The sequence below is a fragment of the Ahaetulla prasina genome, chromosome 1, assembly GCF_028640845.1.
Source record: "Ahaetulla prasina isolate Xishuangbanna chromosome 1, ASM2864084v1, whole genome shotgun sequence".
Classification (NCBI taxonomy): Eukaryota; Metazoa; Chordata; class Lepidosauria; order Squamata; family Colubridae; genus Ahaetulla; species Ahaetulla prasina.
The window spans coordinates 201,514,043-201,532,323 of NC_080539.1; the positions used below are offsets into that span (position 1 = coordinate 201,514,043).

General features: G+C 36.4%; 1 protein-coding gene across 2 annotated transcripts in view; it reads left to right on the top strand.

Moving 5' to 3' along the window:
- HECW2 (HECT, C2 and WW domain containing E3 ubiquitin protein ligase 2) overlaps nt 1-18,281 on the top strand; it is a 137,510-nt gene that overhangs the window by 82,947 nt on the left and 36,282 nt on the right. For both annotated transcript variants that reach the window (XR_009155726.1, XM_058188303.1), the window contains exons 16-20: nt 4,185-4,281; nt 5,377-5,460; nt 7,919-8,028; nt 15,643-15,763; nt 17,052-17,165. Coding sequence is in view for 1 of the 2 variants with exons in the window: in XM_058188303.1 (XP_058044286.1) it covers nt 4,185-4,281; nt 5,377-5,460; nt 7,919-8,028; nt 15,643-15,763; nt 17,052-17,165 (526 nt within the window). In the remaining variant the exon portion in view is untranslated. The remainder of the gene's footprint in view (nt 1-4,184; nt 4,282-5,376; nt 5,461-7,918; nt 8,029-15,642; nt 15,764-17,051; nt 17,166-18,281) is intronic.

The following is an 18,281-nucleotide window of genomic DNA, read 5'->3' on the forward strand; positions in this document are numbered from 1 at the left end:
TTGTGGTTGTAAGTCGAGGATTACCTGTAGTTGAACATCTAGGAATGCATCCTCTAAGGCACGGGTGTCAAACTCGATTGTGTCATGGACCAGATTGTGACATATTGCAATAATGCTGGGGATGGGCGTGGCCTGCGCATGACCTATGGTACCCATGGGTACCAGTTTGACAGGCCTGCTCTAAGGTGTAAGCTGATAGAAATATGGATTTAGTAAACTTTAGCAAAATGTTTCCCTGAAATGTTTTTTTCCTAAATTATCAGAGACTGATAGTGTATATTGTGTCAAACTTAAAAGGAAGTAAATCTTCTACTCTTCTTTTACACATAATATTTAGCAAGGCAGGACACTGGCTTTACATATCTGAGCTATAGGTTTCTCTACTGCTATACCACTTCATTGGTTTTTGCTTGCGTTAATAGGGAAGTTCATACTGTGATTAGGTAATTGTGCTTTTTTTCAATATTATGAAGAAAAGGGAACAGGAAAAGAAATCAGTGCTTTTGACAATAATTTAACAAGCAGTTATTACTAGTGATTCTTGTTTCTGTTCAGTTGTCCCATCCTAGCAGCAACTGATCATTATTTGTATGCCACAATACCCACTGGAGAGCCAGTTCGTGTGGTGATTAAAGCACCACAGACTGGAACCTGGAAGACTGTGAGTTTTAGTTCTGCCTGAGGCAGGTTTAGTTCTGCCTGAGGCACAAAGCCAGCTAGGTAACCTTGGGCCAGTCACTCTTTCTCAACCCTGGGAAGCAGGCAATGGCAAGCCACTTTGCTAAGAGGACAGCAGGGATTAATCCAGGCAGTTGTCTGGAGTCAGCAATAATTTGAAGAGACAAAAAAGCAAAGCAAAGCAAACCAAATCCCACTGAAGCAATGAATCACACAGTTTTAGAGTGTTGGGGCTGCTCCAAGGAATCCTAGAAGGGTACAGTTCTCTTCTCAGTGTAGCAGTACTGTAATCCAAATTAAAGCATCTCCAACAAAGGCTATCCAATTTCCTTGACGACATCTGGTGGGGGAAAACTCAACATCTCCGTAGATAACTGATTTCAGTAACAGAATTTTTGGAATAGACACCATTGTTTGCACAAAGCTCTGTATCTACCTCTTCATTCCAGTGAGTTTAGAGGGTGTCCCTTGCTTTAAAATATGAATGTTTTTTTTAAAAAAAACAAGCAAGCAAATATATTACAAATAGTAATTGATATTTGCTTGATGTGTTAATTAACAGATGTATATGTTTCATTTCTCAGTATTACTTTATTTTAATTTAGCCATATTGCTAAATTAGAGAATCTTGCTGTAATAATGGAAACTTTATAAATATGCTATTATATATATATTATTCGAAAAACTACTTAAAATAGATTTCTTATTTTTCATACAGTATCATTTATTTAACTATCAAATTTGTTTTCAATGAGCTAAGTTACTTTGGCAACTGTTTGTATATTTGATGCTTCCTTACACATGACAAAACCTATTGGCTTCAGGACTGGTGATTCATGGCTTTCAAGTACAGAAGTTAATTCATTGAGTTCAGCAGCTGTCACATTGTGGGAAGACACCCACAGCTAATTAATCTGATGGAATGGCTAGATGTTTGTTCAGCAGCACTGGTTTCTTGACAGTCACTACTGATTTAAACTTCTGTTGCTGCCCATTTCTTCAGTGCTGCATATGGTAATACTTGCAATAGGCGACTCTGTTTAAAATTCAAGGACCGTGCCTTTTCATCAGAATAACATTTAGAACTTGTAATCTGATTTGCAATATTTTTATTATTGGTTTAATAATGAGGGGAAGAGAATGGTGGTCACAAGCCATGATCATGTGATGTCTTGCTTAAAGATCATAGGTGATTTGCCACACCTGGGATTGCCAGAACCACTGTAACTAAGCAGGGTAGTCATGTGATGTTTCACTAAATGACTGCTTTTCTCAATGGCAGTATTACCAGTCCCAATTAGTGACATTAAGCAAGGACTATCTGTACTTGAATAGCTACTACCATGTTTCCCCGAAAATAAGACCCTGTCTTGTATTTTTTTGAACTCTGAAATAAGTGCTTGGCCTTATTGCCATGCGCTCAAAAGCCCGATTGGGCTTATTATCAAGGGATGTTTTATTTTGGGGGAAACAGGGTCTCCTAGAACAGCGGTCACCAACTGGTGGTCCGTGGACCACTGATGGTCCGTGAGAAAATTTTGGTGGTCTGCAGAAAAATTATTTGCATTTTTTATATTGCACTAAATCAGGGGTCCTCAAACTACGGCTTCTGGGCCGGATACGTGCAATGAACGTTTGTGTTGCTGCAGAGAGTCTCCCCCTTCAGGGTCTTTTTCTACAGGTCAGGGGGGGGGGAGAAATTCTGACTTGAGGTCTGCTTCAGCCTCCTGGTGCAGGGCTTTGGGCGAAGGCTGGAGGGAAGCACCACTGGTGGTGAAGAGCCGGAGGGTCTTGTTCCAGTGGGACAGCATCATGGCCTGGAACTGGCTGATCATCTCAGCCCACTGAACCTCCAGGCACTGGTACCTGGCCTTGCACTTCTTCAGGTCTTCCCTCTGCTTGGAAAGCTTATGCTCGTAGTCCTCAGTGAGGTGCTTCTGCTGAGCCTCCTTCTCGGTCAGATCCAATTTGAACTGAGCCAGCTGTTCTGCCAACTCTTTCTTGTGGTGGCTGCTTAGCTCCAATAACTGCTTCCTGTTGGGGCCCTAAGGAGCCCAGGTGGGTAGGGGAGGCGTGGCTGGGAAGGGAGGGGCGAGAAGAAGCTGGCGAGGTGCCCCATGACATGAGTGATCTCGAGTTGGACACGCCCACCCAGTCACATGACCACCTAGCCACGCCCACCCAGACAGTCATTAGGCGGATCATATTAGTGGTCCACGGGATTTAAAATTATGAATTTAGTGGTCCCTGAGGTCCGAAAGATTGATGACCCCTGTCCTAGAAGATTTAAATAACTTCAGAATTATATTGATGGGATTAACAAAGTGGTTGAAAAATAATAATATAATTTAAGAAACTCAAATATAAACTCTTCACTTAGGAAAAAGAAATCAAATCAATAAGTGTGTAGACCCAATTGATTCTGCATTGATTGGACCTGGGAAAATCAGTTTTAATTTGTTTTAAATGGCGAGCAGTGAAAATAATGAGACAACTGGAAACTAATGAAAACTAATTCTACTATGAGTCAAATTCAGGGAATTGATTATATTTAGTTTTGAGAAGACAAGTTTTATAGAGAATACAATGGCACCCTAAAAATACTTAAATTTTGTCACACAGAAAAAAGTCATAATCTGTTCTCTGTCATTCCAGTTTGTAGGACACAGAATAATGTTTTTTTAAGTTCTATTAAAATATATTCCAGAATAAAATTAACAAAAACAACAAATTCAAGTAAGATGATAGGTTCTTCTTTGCGAGAAATGACTAGTACTTGTTACAGATCTTTAAACTAAATCCTGGCATAAAACTAGGTATTAGATTCCATGCTCATGTATTATGTTTTTTTCATTTTTTTTCTTTTTAAATTAATTTGTAAATTCTTATATTACTGTGAACTGGACAAGTCTGCTTCTTTTTTAATAATGAGAGTTTGATTTTCTTTAATTTCTATGCGATTAATTTATCTTCCAAGGAATCGAAGGAGGGCTAAATATTACACCAATGCTATGCTTTTATATTACTTGGCAGGTGATGATGCCAAATTATTTCAGTTTTTTCATTTTGACTTTTTAATTGCCAGAAAGGCAGCTCAGGCTGTGAAGGACTATTTTTTCCTTCATACTGGGTTAAAGAAATAAGTGCCATATAAGGTACCTTGTAAAAGGTGGTGCCCCCGCCCCCAAATGGGATAGGACCAAAGTATGAAGACCTAGAGGGCATCTAGGATAGGATTGGGATCTCCAGTGGTTTGCAGTATCACTGCATCATAACAGGTGTAGAAGACCAAGAAAAAAACACACTAGCTTAACATGTTTTGATAGGCACCACATAAATAGCTACATACATTTTTAATGTCTCTTTTCCATCTTTAATAAAGATCCATTCTTCTAGAAAAACATCAATTTCTAAAGGATAAAACCTGTACCTATGTTTCCTGAAGAAAAATGACTATTGTTTTTAAGTAGAGGTTTTCAACATGTACTCTTTTATTGAATGTTCAGCTTACAATGACAAGATTGTTGCATTTCTGCGGCAACCCAATATCTTTGAAATTCTCCAAGAGCGACAGCCAGATCTCACAAGAAATCATTCACTCAGGTGAGCAGAATAATGACTTTTTTTTTCTTACCAGAGATGTTTTGATTTTAAGGCATAAGCAAAATATAACAAGTTCACATTCTCCTTAAAAAAACCAGTGCAGTATAGAGAAAAAACACAAAACCTCTAAGAATTCGTAAAAGTAATGAAGATTCCTGTGGGACTCTCACAATTAACAAACTTACGTAGTATGTATTTGTTAACTAGAGCCTACTTCAGGAGTTCTTTTCTACTCCACAAATGCTTTGAAATCATACATGTGTTATTCTTTATAACAAAACTCTGCTGGTTTTGTTATAACTGATTAATAGAGTTTGTATCTGTATTTTCTTTACTTAAAGAAGTGCCACAGCTATTGGACTAGGTAAAACATCCAAAAGGATACGTCTGAAAACTGCTGCTATTTGGTAGAAACCGGAATGACTAATATGATTTTGCAGAATATATCTTTGTGTCTTAGTTCATACCCTTTTAGGAAATTAATAGGATTCTCTTTACGTTGGTAGGATGAGGAGAATGTATATATTTTTAATGGTTCACTTTTAGAACAACAATGTCTTTCTCTTGTGCTACTCCTTGGAATTTATTTATTCGGGGAATATTAGCATTATCATGAATTATTTATTTTCATTGGTAAGGTACTTGAAGCCGTTTGAGTAGAAAAGTTAGGCCAAGAGAAAATAACAGTATTTAGAAAGTATTAATGACTATGACGGCACAGTGGTTAGAATGCAGTACTGCAAGCTGCTTCTGCTGACTGTCAGCAGCGGTTCAATTCTCACCAGCTCAAGGTTGACTCATCCTTCTGAGGTGGGTAAAATGAAGACCCAGATTGTTGGGGTCAATTTGCTGACTCTGTAAACAGCTTAGAGAGGGCTGTAAAGCACTGTAAAGCAGTATATAAGTCTAAGTGCTATTGCTATTAATGAGGGTCACTGGTATTAATAGAAGGGAGCTTGCTAAAGAATTCTTCTTTTTGGGGGGGGGCATGGTGTAATGAATAAAAACGTGCCTAAAATAATTTAGAAGCCTATTTGATATTTCCCAGGAGTTTTATTTATTGCCTTGACATACATTAGTGCTTGATACAAACAGGGAGAAGATCCAGTTTATTCGGACTGAAGGAACACCAGGGCTAGTGCGGTTATCCAGTGATGCAGATCTTGTGATGTTATTAAGGTAATGGATACTTACTGCAGACTGAGGATCTGTGATGCATTTACTTTAGCAAATTTTTACACTTTGTAATTGTTATGTGTCCATTTGATCAAATCTTGGTTTTTCCTTTCATACATAATTATGTGATGTGATTTTGTATAGAGTATTTCTGTATTTGTATGGTTCTCATTATGCATCAGAGAGCTCAGATAGAATGTATCCCCAATCCCCTAAGATGTTAGTATCATTTCTGTAGTCTATTCATTTTTCTCAGAATGACACTTTACTGGAGCCTCCCCCACCACACCTTCCCTCACTCTGTGTAGTATACAGTATTATCAACTGGGGTATTACATCTCTGGTCTACATGTTTTTCTCCCCTGCAGCTCTTCTATGTGTGTTTTAACTTGTAGCATATTGTTATCATTTGTAATTTGTGCTTTTAAAAAAAGGAGAGGAGTGATGTATAGATGCTGCTTTGAGCAACAGGGACCTTTTCTGCCTTGCATATTAATTGGAGCCAAGCTGGAGCATATCCGAGCACACTTGCTCATTCATAACTCTCAGGGTCTTAGACTTACTCTGCCATGAAAACACACCCACTGTGTAATGTTGCCTCTGATGTATTGCGGGGGTGCCCTTGCAGAGCTTTCATGCCATAACACAGTGTGTTGCTTGTATTCAAACTCTTGCATAATACTGTTCTTTAGGGTGTTTTTTTCCCCAAGTTCATTTCAAACAAGACATTTGCTTTGTTTTGAAAGTTATTCTTTTTATAGCAATTCTGGGAATATTCATCTGTCAGGAAACACATTCTTCAATGGACCTGTCATTTTTATGGCTCTGAAGGATGATTATGTCAGAAGCATTAATTGTACTATTTTAACATACTATCTTGAAGGCTTATGAATAATATATTATCAAGATAAACCAGGACTAATTTGGTAGATCACTCAATATGTTTTACATCTTTAAAAAAAAATACTATGATCAACATTTTTAAAAATATAAATTCTTTTTGGATCTGTGCAATGTTCCATTATTTTTCCGTGTATTTGCAAATGGAGAAAATATATTCTCCCCTACTTCATTAACTATTTGCCTTCAGGCTAAATTGTAAAACAATTTGTCTCATGGAAAGAAGGCAATGCCTCTCAAAATCTTTTGTTTACGTTCTGTTATAATAGCCCATTGTTTTTATTAACATTAAACAAAGTGACAATCTGGGAACCTGTGAGAACTCCATTCACGACACATTTCCACTGGCTAAAGAAAGCAGTTTGGTGATTTTCACTGTTTCCTTTCTTTTCTGCAGCCTTATGCTCTCCCATCTGCTCCAAAGTGTTTTGAAATAGCTACTGTAAGATTATAGCTCCAGTTCAGGGCACTCTTGGGGAAAAGTGGACAAAATAGTTTTCTCCCAACAGATGCCTCAGCTGGATCAAAGACTTTCCGTGAATGAGAATGGCCTTCCATTCAAAGCAGTTTAGCAATTTAGCGTCCGAGCAACAAAGTCTGACTGCCATATTTCACATTAGAAATGCAACTGAAGTAAAGCATTTGGAAAATCTTGCAAGATAGAAACAGTTCCATTGGAATGTTCAGTTCCATTGGAAAACATTTGCAGTAAGCAATCAAAGGAGCAGTGCTTTACTTAGCAAAAGAGGGTGGGGGGAATTTGTGCTACATGGAAAGTAAGAGAAACACTTGCTTTTTAGGACTGGATTATTTTTCTTCACCTTCACCCTCCCTTAAGAAGACATATTGAAGACATTTACTGGGCTGAAAAGCTACATGCATTTAGCACAGAAGAGGAAAGATACATAAAACATTGCTTGTGGGTTCCATATTTAAAAAACTGCATAATGTAATTTTATTTACTTCCTAATGAGTGCATATGCTGCTCATTTTAACAGCTGCAAGTGACTTATCAGTGTATAAACATAACATATAAAATTCTACAAACCTTTAAAATTATAAAACATTAAAACTAAATCTTGAAATAAATTCTAAAAAAGCCTAGAGAAAAAGGTATATTTAAAGAAGTCTCCTTTACCTTTACCTAAAGAATAATGTGGAGGCCAACTACATTGCAACTTATTTTACAATTCTGCACAAAAAGCAGAATTAGCTGTTGGCATTACTTATTTCTGGTGGGACAAAAATATCCTTTGTGTGTATGGTCTGAACAGCAAAGCATGAATGCTTTAGGTCAGTCATTCATATTGCATATAGCTATATAGACAGTGGCAACCTGATAGCACTTTAGAACAAATAAAGGTATTTCCAGTGGAAACACTTGGAACAGGGAAGTTAGGCTTAAACCTTTTTTTTTTTCACTTGTAGCTTTTGACACTTTCAGATGCAAATGGTGTTGTTCGGTGTATATAGAAATATATAATATTCCTACAAAATATCATTTGTGACATAGTCAAATCAATTTGCATACCTGCTTTATTTTTGCTTACTTTCTGCCTAGTTTATTTGAAGAAGAAATTATGTCCTATGTACCACCACATGCCTTACTTCATCCCAGTTATTGTCAGTCACCACGTGGATCCCCGGTGTCCTCTCCTCAGAACTCTCCAGGTGAGCTCCATCGCAACTGCTTTCAGTGTTTTATGGTGAACCAGGTAAGGTTTCTTCTTGCCTGGTTTCATGGCCTTCCTTATGAAATGCAGGAGGTGAATGTTTTGATTTTAAGATTAAATGAATTCTTTGCTGTTTACTTCGGACATTTACATAACATTTATCAGAAAGATGGTTTTGAAGAATGAAGAAAATATATCCTATATTGTGGAAGTAGCAGTCTTTCTGCCACTGATATTAAAAAAAAATTAAGGGAGAACTTAATATGGTGGCTCAGTGGCTGAGATGCTGAGCTTGTCGATCAAAAGATTGGCAGTTCAGCGGTTCGAATCCCTAATGCCGCGTAACGGGGTGACCTCCTGTTACTTGTCCCAGTTTCTGCCAACCTAGCAGTTCAAAAGCATGTAAAAAATCCAAGAAGAAAAATAGGGACCATTTTAGTAGGAAGGTAACAGCGTTCCGTGTGCCTTTGCCATTTCGTCATGCCGGCCATATGACCACGGAGATGTCTTCGGACAGCGCTGGCTCTTCAGATTTGAAATGGAGATGAGCACTGCCCCCTAGAGCCGGGAACGACTAGCACATATGTGCGAGGGGAAGGTTTACTTTTAATTGTTAATTATTAATTATAATAAATTATAATTATAATAATTAATTAAAATAATTAATTATTTTTAGATCTCTTTTGTACACAGAGGAAGAATTTAAACAATGATGGGGTATCTTCTTCCATCAGTAGAAGATGATATCCTGGGATAAGAACAGTCAAAAGAACACATTGAGGCATAAATTAATTAAATTATTAGGCTTTGTAAAATGGATGTTGACATTCTTTCTGATGCATACATATGCACATATACATGTCACCCCTTAAGGATGATTTCTTAGGCAACTTTTCCTAAGGATGCTGTTTTAGCAAATCTTTATACAATAAGAAAGCACTAAAATATGGACTAGAATTCATTCATTTTTAAATATTTATGTGCCGATGCTTTTTCTGGAAGTATCAGTAATACTAATTTTAATAAACAGTTTTCAGTCTAACATAATTTCTTGAATGAAGTTATATATTAACCTGATAAGGATCATTTTATTAAAAATTTGATAATTTATTTTGGAGCTTTATGCAGTTAAATACAATTTGTTTTATTTTTCTGGAAAAAAAACATCTCAGCACCTTCTGTTAATTATCTATGATTTGTTACATAATTGAAATCATTTGTGTGTTTTAATGTGAATGATTAATTAATCTCTTGATTCACTTCATAAAGGAAAGAAGTTCATCCCAGAGCTCTTTTCCCAGTCAAACAGTTTGATGCTCCAATTTAGATTACACAAATAACCATAACATTACTTGATTATTTGTAAAATGCTAACTTATCAGCATGCAAAAGCATGTGCATGCAGTACTTATAATGAGAGAAAGAGAGGCATATATAATATGGGTAATTTATTTTAATAACAGCTCCATTCTTTTGTTATTCTTACGATGGAAATAATTACTTTAATTGCCCAGGAAATTCTTGACAGTGCCAGCTGATTTGTCGTAAGAACTTGTCATGTGTTGAAAAGATAATTTAGGAGCATTTCATCTAATGTAAAATGAATCTTCCCAAGTCAGTTCTCAAACTAAGAATTTAAATAGGTCCTGAATAATGCCAGTAAAAGTAAACAATTAAAAAAGATAATTGCAGTCATTCCACAAAGTAGCAAATATATGTTATAAGTGCATTTCTCAAAAGTATTTCAGTTTTGCAGAGGTGGAGTTCACGAGAATAAAGAGTTACCTCTCCTTGTCTACCGGTTTGAAGGAGATGAGGGAGCTGAGTACCTTTGGAATAAAAAGAAAGGGGTTAAAGAGAAAAAGAAGAGGGGTGAGTTGCTTAGTCAAGCAGCAATCCTTATTTTGGGGGGATGTACTTGGGGAAATTAGCAAATTAAAGAAAACAAAATCAAGATTTCACTTCAGGGTTTGGAAAATCATTAATAAAGTTTAAAGTGGAAAGAATGAAAGGAGAAATCTGCTTTCTCTTTTCCTTTCTAGATAAGGAAAAGACAGAAAAATAAGTTTCTTTAGCATAATAATCAATAATAGACAGAATCTCTCAATTATTAACATAACCAAAAGGCTTTATTTTAAGTGACTGAATTTGGCAACATCAGCAGGACCTGATAATCTTGTTATGGATATGCTGATATTGTCTCCAAGGTAACTCATTTAGTTCAACCCCTTGCTCAGTGCACTCTGTTAAGCCATGAAAGGAAGGAAGGAAGGAAGGAAGGAATTAGGTTAGTTCAGTATAACTTTTTGTGACAAATTCCTGGTCAAAAAAATAATGTCTCCAAATTAGTTTCTTTCTTTCACATTCAGTATCTGAAGGTGATATTTTCTTCAACATAAGGCAAATGTAGGAATTTTGCATCCTGGTGTGTTTATGTATAGATATACAATCAGGTATCATTTGTTTCTTTATTCATTTATTAATCACATTTATTAATTACAGCAGTATATAAAAATACAACCATTAAAAATATAAAATGAAGAACTATCAAATGTTTAAAATATATAAACCACACATAGAAATTAAAAATATCAATCACAATGAAACTATCTAAGAATGTCTCTAGTTCCCTGGGACACCCCTCTAGGCCTGGTGACATACTTTGGTTCTGAGGGACTTTCAAAATGATATTTTTGGAACTAATCTGTGTGTGTGAACGATATCAAGTACAAAAGAAAGTCTGGGCAATTTCAACTCCAATCAAGTGATACATTCTAAAATGAATCAATAGCTGTTTCTATGGTGGATTCATTACTTGATCATTACATGGTCAACTCCTAATACTGCTGCAGTTCTGAATTCTCTTCTAAGTAGCTTTTGCTATGGGGAAAAATGAGAAAGAAGCGTAAATTAAATCCTTCAGGATATACATTGTAGAATTCTGTAGCTGACTGGTTAATGACCTTCCTTCTGGCAGGAACAAAGATTGATAATGAAATTATATTTGCCTACTTCCCTGATTGTCAAAATGACATCACTGATGTAGATATCATACTGCTAACTCTGTCATTGTTACCAAGATGCAGCAATTAACAGCACAAATGAGGAGGTGTGGAAAGGACATGTACGCACTTTTGATAGTTATGCAGCTTGTTTGGAAATGTCAGTCTTGGGTCACCTAAATGTTGTTTATTCCCTACTATTGCCAAAGGGAATCTGAAGACAACCCATTTTTTGGCCAACTCGAGTCCCTTGCCAGCCAATCAGACCTATCTGCTCATCTTTTAGTGCATAAGGGTACTAGCTTCACTATAAGAATAAGCTGCCCGCTGCCAACAGCATCTTGGTTTTGCTAGCTTACCCAGAGTATTGAGCCCAGTTAGGGGTACAGCTTAGGGAGGATGGTAGAAAATCAGGTAATTCTGCACATAGCATCCTTTGAAACACAATTATAACTGCGCAATAATCACAAGATGTAATTGACTAGAAATGCAGTCTTTCACAAGACTTACAGCCATTGCATGTGCATTACTACGTGTCATTAAGTAAGATAATCAAGCCAGGAAAAAAATATGTCACATGGAATACCTTACTGCCACAATTATATATCTTATATCAACAGAGCTGTGGTGGCGCAGTGGTTAGAATGCAGTGCAGCAAGCTACTTCTTTTGACTGCTGGCTGCCTGCAACTGTGCAGTTTGAATCTCACCCAGGTTCAAGGTTGACTCAGCCTTCCATCCTTCCGAGGTTGGTAAAATGAGGACCCAGTTTGTGGGGCAATATGCTGACTCTGTAAACCGCTTAGAGAGGGCTGTAAAGCACTGTGAAGAGGTATATAAATACTAATGCTACAGCAGGGGTGTCAAACTCAAGGCCTGCAGGCCAGATCTGGCCCATGGGGTGCTTGGATCTGGCTCGTGGGGCTGGTCTGGAAATAGCAAAGGACCAGCCTGTGGTGCCTCTGCTAGAAAAAATGCCCCCCACGTGCCCCCTCCCCATTTTTAGCCTAGATAGTCTCCAGCACCCTGCCGGTGCCCTTCTGCACCCCGTTTTGGCTGGTAGAGTGCTGCAGGAAGCCATCCAGGCTGAAAATGGGACATGGGGAGCCTCCTATGCCCCATTTTGGCCGGCAGAGTGTTGTAGGAACTGTCCATCCCATCTCCCGTTCAGCCCACAGAGGACAACTACAATGCTGATCCAGCCCTTGAAGAAATCCAGTTTGACAGCCCTGAACTACAGGAATGACACCTGTCTGCTTGGGGTTGTCCCTATATGTTTAAGCAAGCTGTCTACAACCTAGGGACTGATACACCTAGAATAGTCTTCTCCATCTGGTACCTCCAGGTATATTGGGACTGAAACTACCCAAATTCCTCAGCCAGCTGTGGAGAATTGTTATTAGTCTATCTAGAAAAGTCTTTAAAGATCTTTAGGGATGTTTATACCCTTACAGGATGCTTAGACAATACCCATCGTATTTGGGGAAATATAATTGCCCATTTGTTTTTATATTTACTGTATGCTACCCATAGACTTGTCTGTTGTGGGGCATCATGCATGCATTTTAGTTAATGCATTCAAAAGTGCACATGGAATTAATCTCTTTATGTATATCTTTCATCATAAAGAATGATTGCAAATTTGAATGTGTTGCCTGCAATTTTGCATCTTACTTTAGCATCTTACTTTAGCATTTAATGAATATAGATAACAGCTTTCTTTTCTTGAGGCAAGATAAGATCACAATTTTTAAAGTATCATTGCTTGTAGTGTGCAAATTTTCTCATAACTATCTATGCAGTACATTTTGTTCCTATAGTTTACAACCTTTTTCAGCCTTGAATATAAGATCCTGCTAATTAGGTTAACAGGCCTAATTCTATTTCACACTTCCCAAGCAGATGCTTTAAAAAAGTTCACAAATATGGACCATAGCAACCCTTTTCTATTGCTCCATAGTAGCAGCTGGTGTTTGGGCATGCTGCGTGGGATTTTAGAGTTAGCAACCTGTCCTCAGGACTTGTAGTCCTTGTTAATTCAAGCCTCTATGAATCAATCCTTTTTGGATAGATGGCCATCATCAGATATAACATCATTAGATATAAGTTTCACAGTACAAAGAACTTACTTTTATCACTTCAGAATTCAATTTTAGCAGTAGCAAATGATCTCAAGTCATATAATTCATTAAGTATATATATTTTTGCCAATGTACATCATTTTGCATTGGCTTAAATTGGACTGCTTTGGCTATTTTGAGAACTGTTCACAATTCTAATTTGATTTTAATACATGAACAGTGTCATAAATAAAATTAGCCACATTACTAGTTATTCCTAACTAATTAAGGACTACCATTCTCAGTATTAATGCCTTTGAACCTGGCTTTGATCATACCACCGAACTGAAAATTGTATCTGATTTCTGTCCTTTAGCCAGTTTCCATTCCAGGAAGTCACCTCTCCTCTACTCCCATGACCGCTGTTCAAGAGCCCTTGGTAGCATAAATCAGAAATGATACCAAGGTTAAAAAAATATATATATCTTGAGAAAAGTGGTATCTCTTCAAAACCACTTTTAAGCTCACTGAAGAACTATTGTCTAAATTTTTACAGTACTGTCATATGGATATCTGCTGAGAAGTAAGTCTTCATTGATTTCATTGCAAATTATCCCTTAAAGTAGCTTTTCCAACTATCGACTTAGACAATTGGGAGTTATGGTTCAACCTACACGGAGGGCGTCAGACTGGAAAAAGCTGTTTTAGTAAGCGTGCATAAATGTGTAGCCTCGGATCTGCTTCTACCTCTTGTTAATATTCCTGTTTCTCCACTCCTCCACACCCAACATTATTACAAGTCTGAAATCACTAACGCTCTTTCCCTTACAGCTATCCTATGCCCTTTTGCCAGTGATGTGTCTTTTCTTTTTAAGAAATTAGAAGTAGCTAGGGTTACTTAATACCAATAGAGTTACAGAGTTAATCTTCGGAGGTCCTACTGAAAAGTCAGATTTCATGTTATAACATCTTTCTCTCCCTAGTGTGACCTGTGAAAAATAATTGTACAGCTGTTTTCTCTTTCTCTGTGTGGTGGTGAAGGAGAAATAGTGGGGAAACAAGGGTGGATTATAAATGGATGACAGCATTGTCTGATTATTCTTCCCAATAAATGTCTGTGGATGAAGCATAATCAATCTGATTTTGAAGTGTCTTCCTATTATGACCTTATACATAATAAATGTTTCTGCCCGAAATTTGACTTTTGCATTTTGGATTATAAACAAAGGAGTTTGTTAGCTGTGATATTTCACTTTGGCTGTAGAACTATTTCAACTTATGAGGTGTGGTAGTAGGCCTCAAAATCTTAGAAAGCCAAGAGGCAAAGGAATTATACAAAGAAGCTGAAATGAAGACATCGAGGATACTGTTTGAAAGTAAAATATATTTGATTTATTCAGATCAGTTTGTTCATCGTGTCAGTTACTTCTATGCTTTAAAACTTTAAGCTGACAAAAGACTAAAATAGGAAGTGGGTTTACTAAAGTTTCCTTTAAAAATACCAGTTGTGGATTTATTTACCTGCTTTGCTTACAAGTTTCAGTAACTGCAAATGTGGTTGTATACATGATAAATGTAGGGGATTTTTTTTTTGCACTGACATCTCATTTGATAAACGCAAGATTTGAAAGTTAGCTTTCAAAGCTAAACATGAGTTTTGTTATGTACCACTTATATCAGAAGCGAATAGCAGTTTTTTGAGAGCAGAAACTATAAAATTGCTATTGTATTTCATTGGAGTTACAGTAACTATTTCGATAGTTGACTAGAAATAAATCCAGGTTTGAATATTTAAAGAAGCAGCCATGCTGTTTTTCAAGCAATGAATTCAAAAGTATGTTCCTGTGATTTCAAGTTAGGAAGTATGTTACTGAAGCATAGTCATTTTATAGCAATTTTTTTGCATGTAAAGGGTATAAATCCTATTCCTACTTGTCTGGTAATCTGGGGCTTTCTTTTCACTAAACCACTTTCAGAGTGTGAAAGTTTCTGATGCTCATATGCTTTTTTTCTTTCATTCAGAGATCTGTGTGCTTTTAGCTTAAACAGAGATTTTGCTTGTTAATAACAGTGGTTGAATTCAAGACACTTGACTTTCATTTTTCCACATGATGGTTAAGGAAGAAGTTATTTTCATCTGTTTTTCAGCTAAATTAAATTTTACGACATGATAGATCCATGCAAAACAAAACAGTCCCTTTATGTTCTTTGTCATTCTGGTTCTTTTAGTAGCTTATAAATATTTAAAATCACCCACACGCTAGAATTGCAGTGAATTGAATTAAGTTTTGTGGGGTTTGTTTTCTAGAATTAATCCATAATAAATGAAGAATATTTAAAAGTTCTACCTAATCATCTTACATCCCCTCCCAAAAAAATACATTTTTAAAAAATAAGTCACTATGTAGTTTTTACCTCTGCCATGATTTATCTTTTTTCCTCATATATGATGCAATGTGATATCATTATGCAGCTTTACATCATTATGTAGCATTTATTTGCTTTTTTTGGTGATATTTTAATAAAATTGTGTTTTATGACTGTGGTGCAGGTACCCAACGTGCTAATGCCCGTGCTCCTGCTCCTTATAAAAGAGACTTTGAAGCCAAGCTGAGGAATTTCTACAGGAAGTTGGAGACTAAAGGATATGGACAAGGCCCAGGGAAATTGAAGTACGTAGATACTAGATAATTTGTTTTGCTATTTAAAAGTAAAAGAGCTTATCCAGCACCTGTTGGAAAGATTTTAAGGCAGCTGCTTTTTTCCTGAACTTGCATGGCTGGTTTAAGTTGTTCCTGACAAATGCTGAATGTGCTATGTCTACTGCCTATCACAATTTTCTTTTGAGTCCAGATCCCTATGCATCCTTAGTGACTAACAGAAGCATAAATGGTACTTGTTGCCATCTAGAATGAAAGGATTTTCATATATATCTAATATTAAAAAAAACATTTGGAAGGAAGAATATAAAGGAAACCCATATACTATAAAAGGTAAAGGTTCCCCTCACACATATGTGCTAGCTAGTCATTCCCGACTCTAGGGGGCGGTGCTCATCTCCGTTTCAAAGCTGAAGAGCCAGCGCTGTCCGAAGACGTCTCCATGGTCATGTGGCTGGCATGATTCAACACCAAAGGTGCACGGAATGCTGTTACCTTCTCACCATTTGGGACAGAATGTAGGAAAGCTATATGTGCTTCGTGTTTGGGATTAATTTAGCCATTAACTTCCAGGTATACTGTAGGACTTTTGATATAACTTCTTTAAAACAAAGATCCACTATAGAAAACTGAACTTGGATAGAGAAATTGCAGTAACTAAGGATTGCTTTTCTTCCTTCCACTGTTTTATAACCAAAATAATGTTCCATTCCAAGCTGCTTCCCATTAACTCATATTTGCTCTTCTCCTGGTTCGCCTCACAAATATGTGCTTTAGCTAAGAGGCTGAAGTGAAAAAGTGAGCAAATGCAATAAAATTATAAAAACTTGGAACAATTTATATTCTTCCTTCTGAGTTTAATCCACATTATATAAGCATTTTGACTATAGATTGTCCAACTATGTATAAATCTGTCAGAAGGGAATTTCTAAGAAACGTGAATATTATAATTTCATTAATGTGTAAATAAGACGATTATTTTTGCTCAAGAAATGGTTTACCAAGTATTTAGTCCTCTTTACTGCATCCGTCTTTAATATTGGAATTTAATTTTGTCTTGTCCATTTGGTAATATTTATTGATGCAGTAGAATATGCATATTAATGATATTTCAAGACATTGAAATTTCATGAATCTTTGTCTGTAGTCTAGTAGTTCTACCTCTATCTTGTTGATGCATATACAGTAGCTGAAGGGAGGGTTATTATAAACTGAATATAAATATATAACCAAGCAGGAAAAATAAATACCATTATAAATGTATGTGATTTGATTTGATTTGTTTTGTTTCATTGTAAAGATTAATTATCAGAAGAGACCACTTGCTGGAAGATGCCTTCAATCAAATTATGGGTTATTCAAGAAAGGATCTACAGAGGAATAAACTGTATGTCACATTTGTTGGAGAGGAAGGGTGAGTAGAAGGAAGTGACTATCAACTTAAAGCATATTTAATACATGCTTTGTTTTGCAGCTGTGTGCAGATATTTTAGTGCACTCTTTGTGGTCTAGAGCAGAAATGAGGAAGATTTATTGCCAGGAAATGCCTTTTATAAGCCTAGAACCTACAGCTGTTCAGATAGTGCTGATTTTCTGACATGTGAGTTCTTCAGAAAGCATCGCATTGGCAGATATTGAGCTTCTACTAAAGTTGCTCTGATAAGATTTTAGTTCTGCATGCTGCACTGCCAACTCTCTCTGCAATTTAAAAAAAAATAAGATGATGTCTTTGAAGAACTGGACTGGATTTACTAGCTATTTTAGACATATGATTGATGAAGATTGGTATTAACTCCTTAGATAATTTGGGTAAAATTGAAGTTGTTCAGCATATAGTCTCACATAATTGCAAACATGTAGGGAGGGATAAGGTTCCCTCCATCACATATCTATATTTATTAGCACTGCTAATTTTTGTGCATTTGAGTTTTAAAATCATGAAACTTCTAAATTATATGGACAGCAGCCCTTCACAGGTTTTACCTCTTTTCTTACCACCCTCCTATTATGCAGTGTAAAAGTTTTAAGTGAAGGCCTGTTCATGCTTCATCATCCTTCTACACTTAGAAGTGTCAACCTTTCATGCTTAGAGGCAATAAATTTGCTTTTATGATTTTGTTTGGATGATGTTTTATGATTCCGTAGATGTGATGTTTTGACAACTCTTTTACTTTGTGAGTTGCTTGGAGTCTTACAAAGTGGGGGTATAGAGATAAGGACAAATAAATAAAACCATTTTCTACATTACTTTATTATGTTGGCACCAACTTGTTTTAAACAGATAATGCTAGTTCTGTCCAAAATCTTGTTCTTTATAGGAAATGAGAATTGTGCCATTTTGATATGATTTAATAAAAACTGAATGTTATTTTAGAATGTACCAATTCGTCCAGGTGTTTATATAGAAAATAACACTTAAAAGAAAGTGTTCTTGGAAACACAAAGTAGAAGCTACTGTGACTCATACCTGCAGTATTTTATGGACAAGAAAGGCAAGATGAACCCCAAGATAATTTAAAAAGATGAAAAT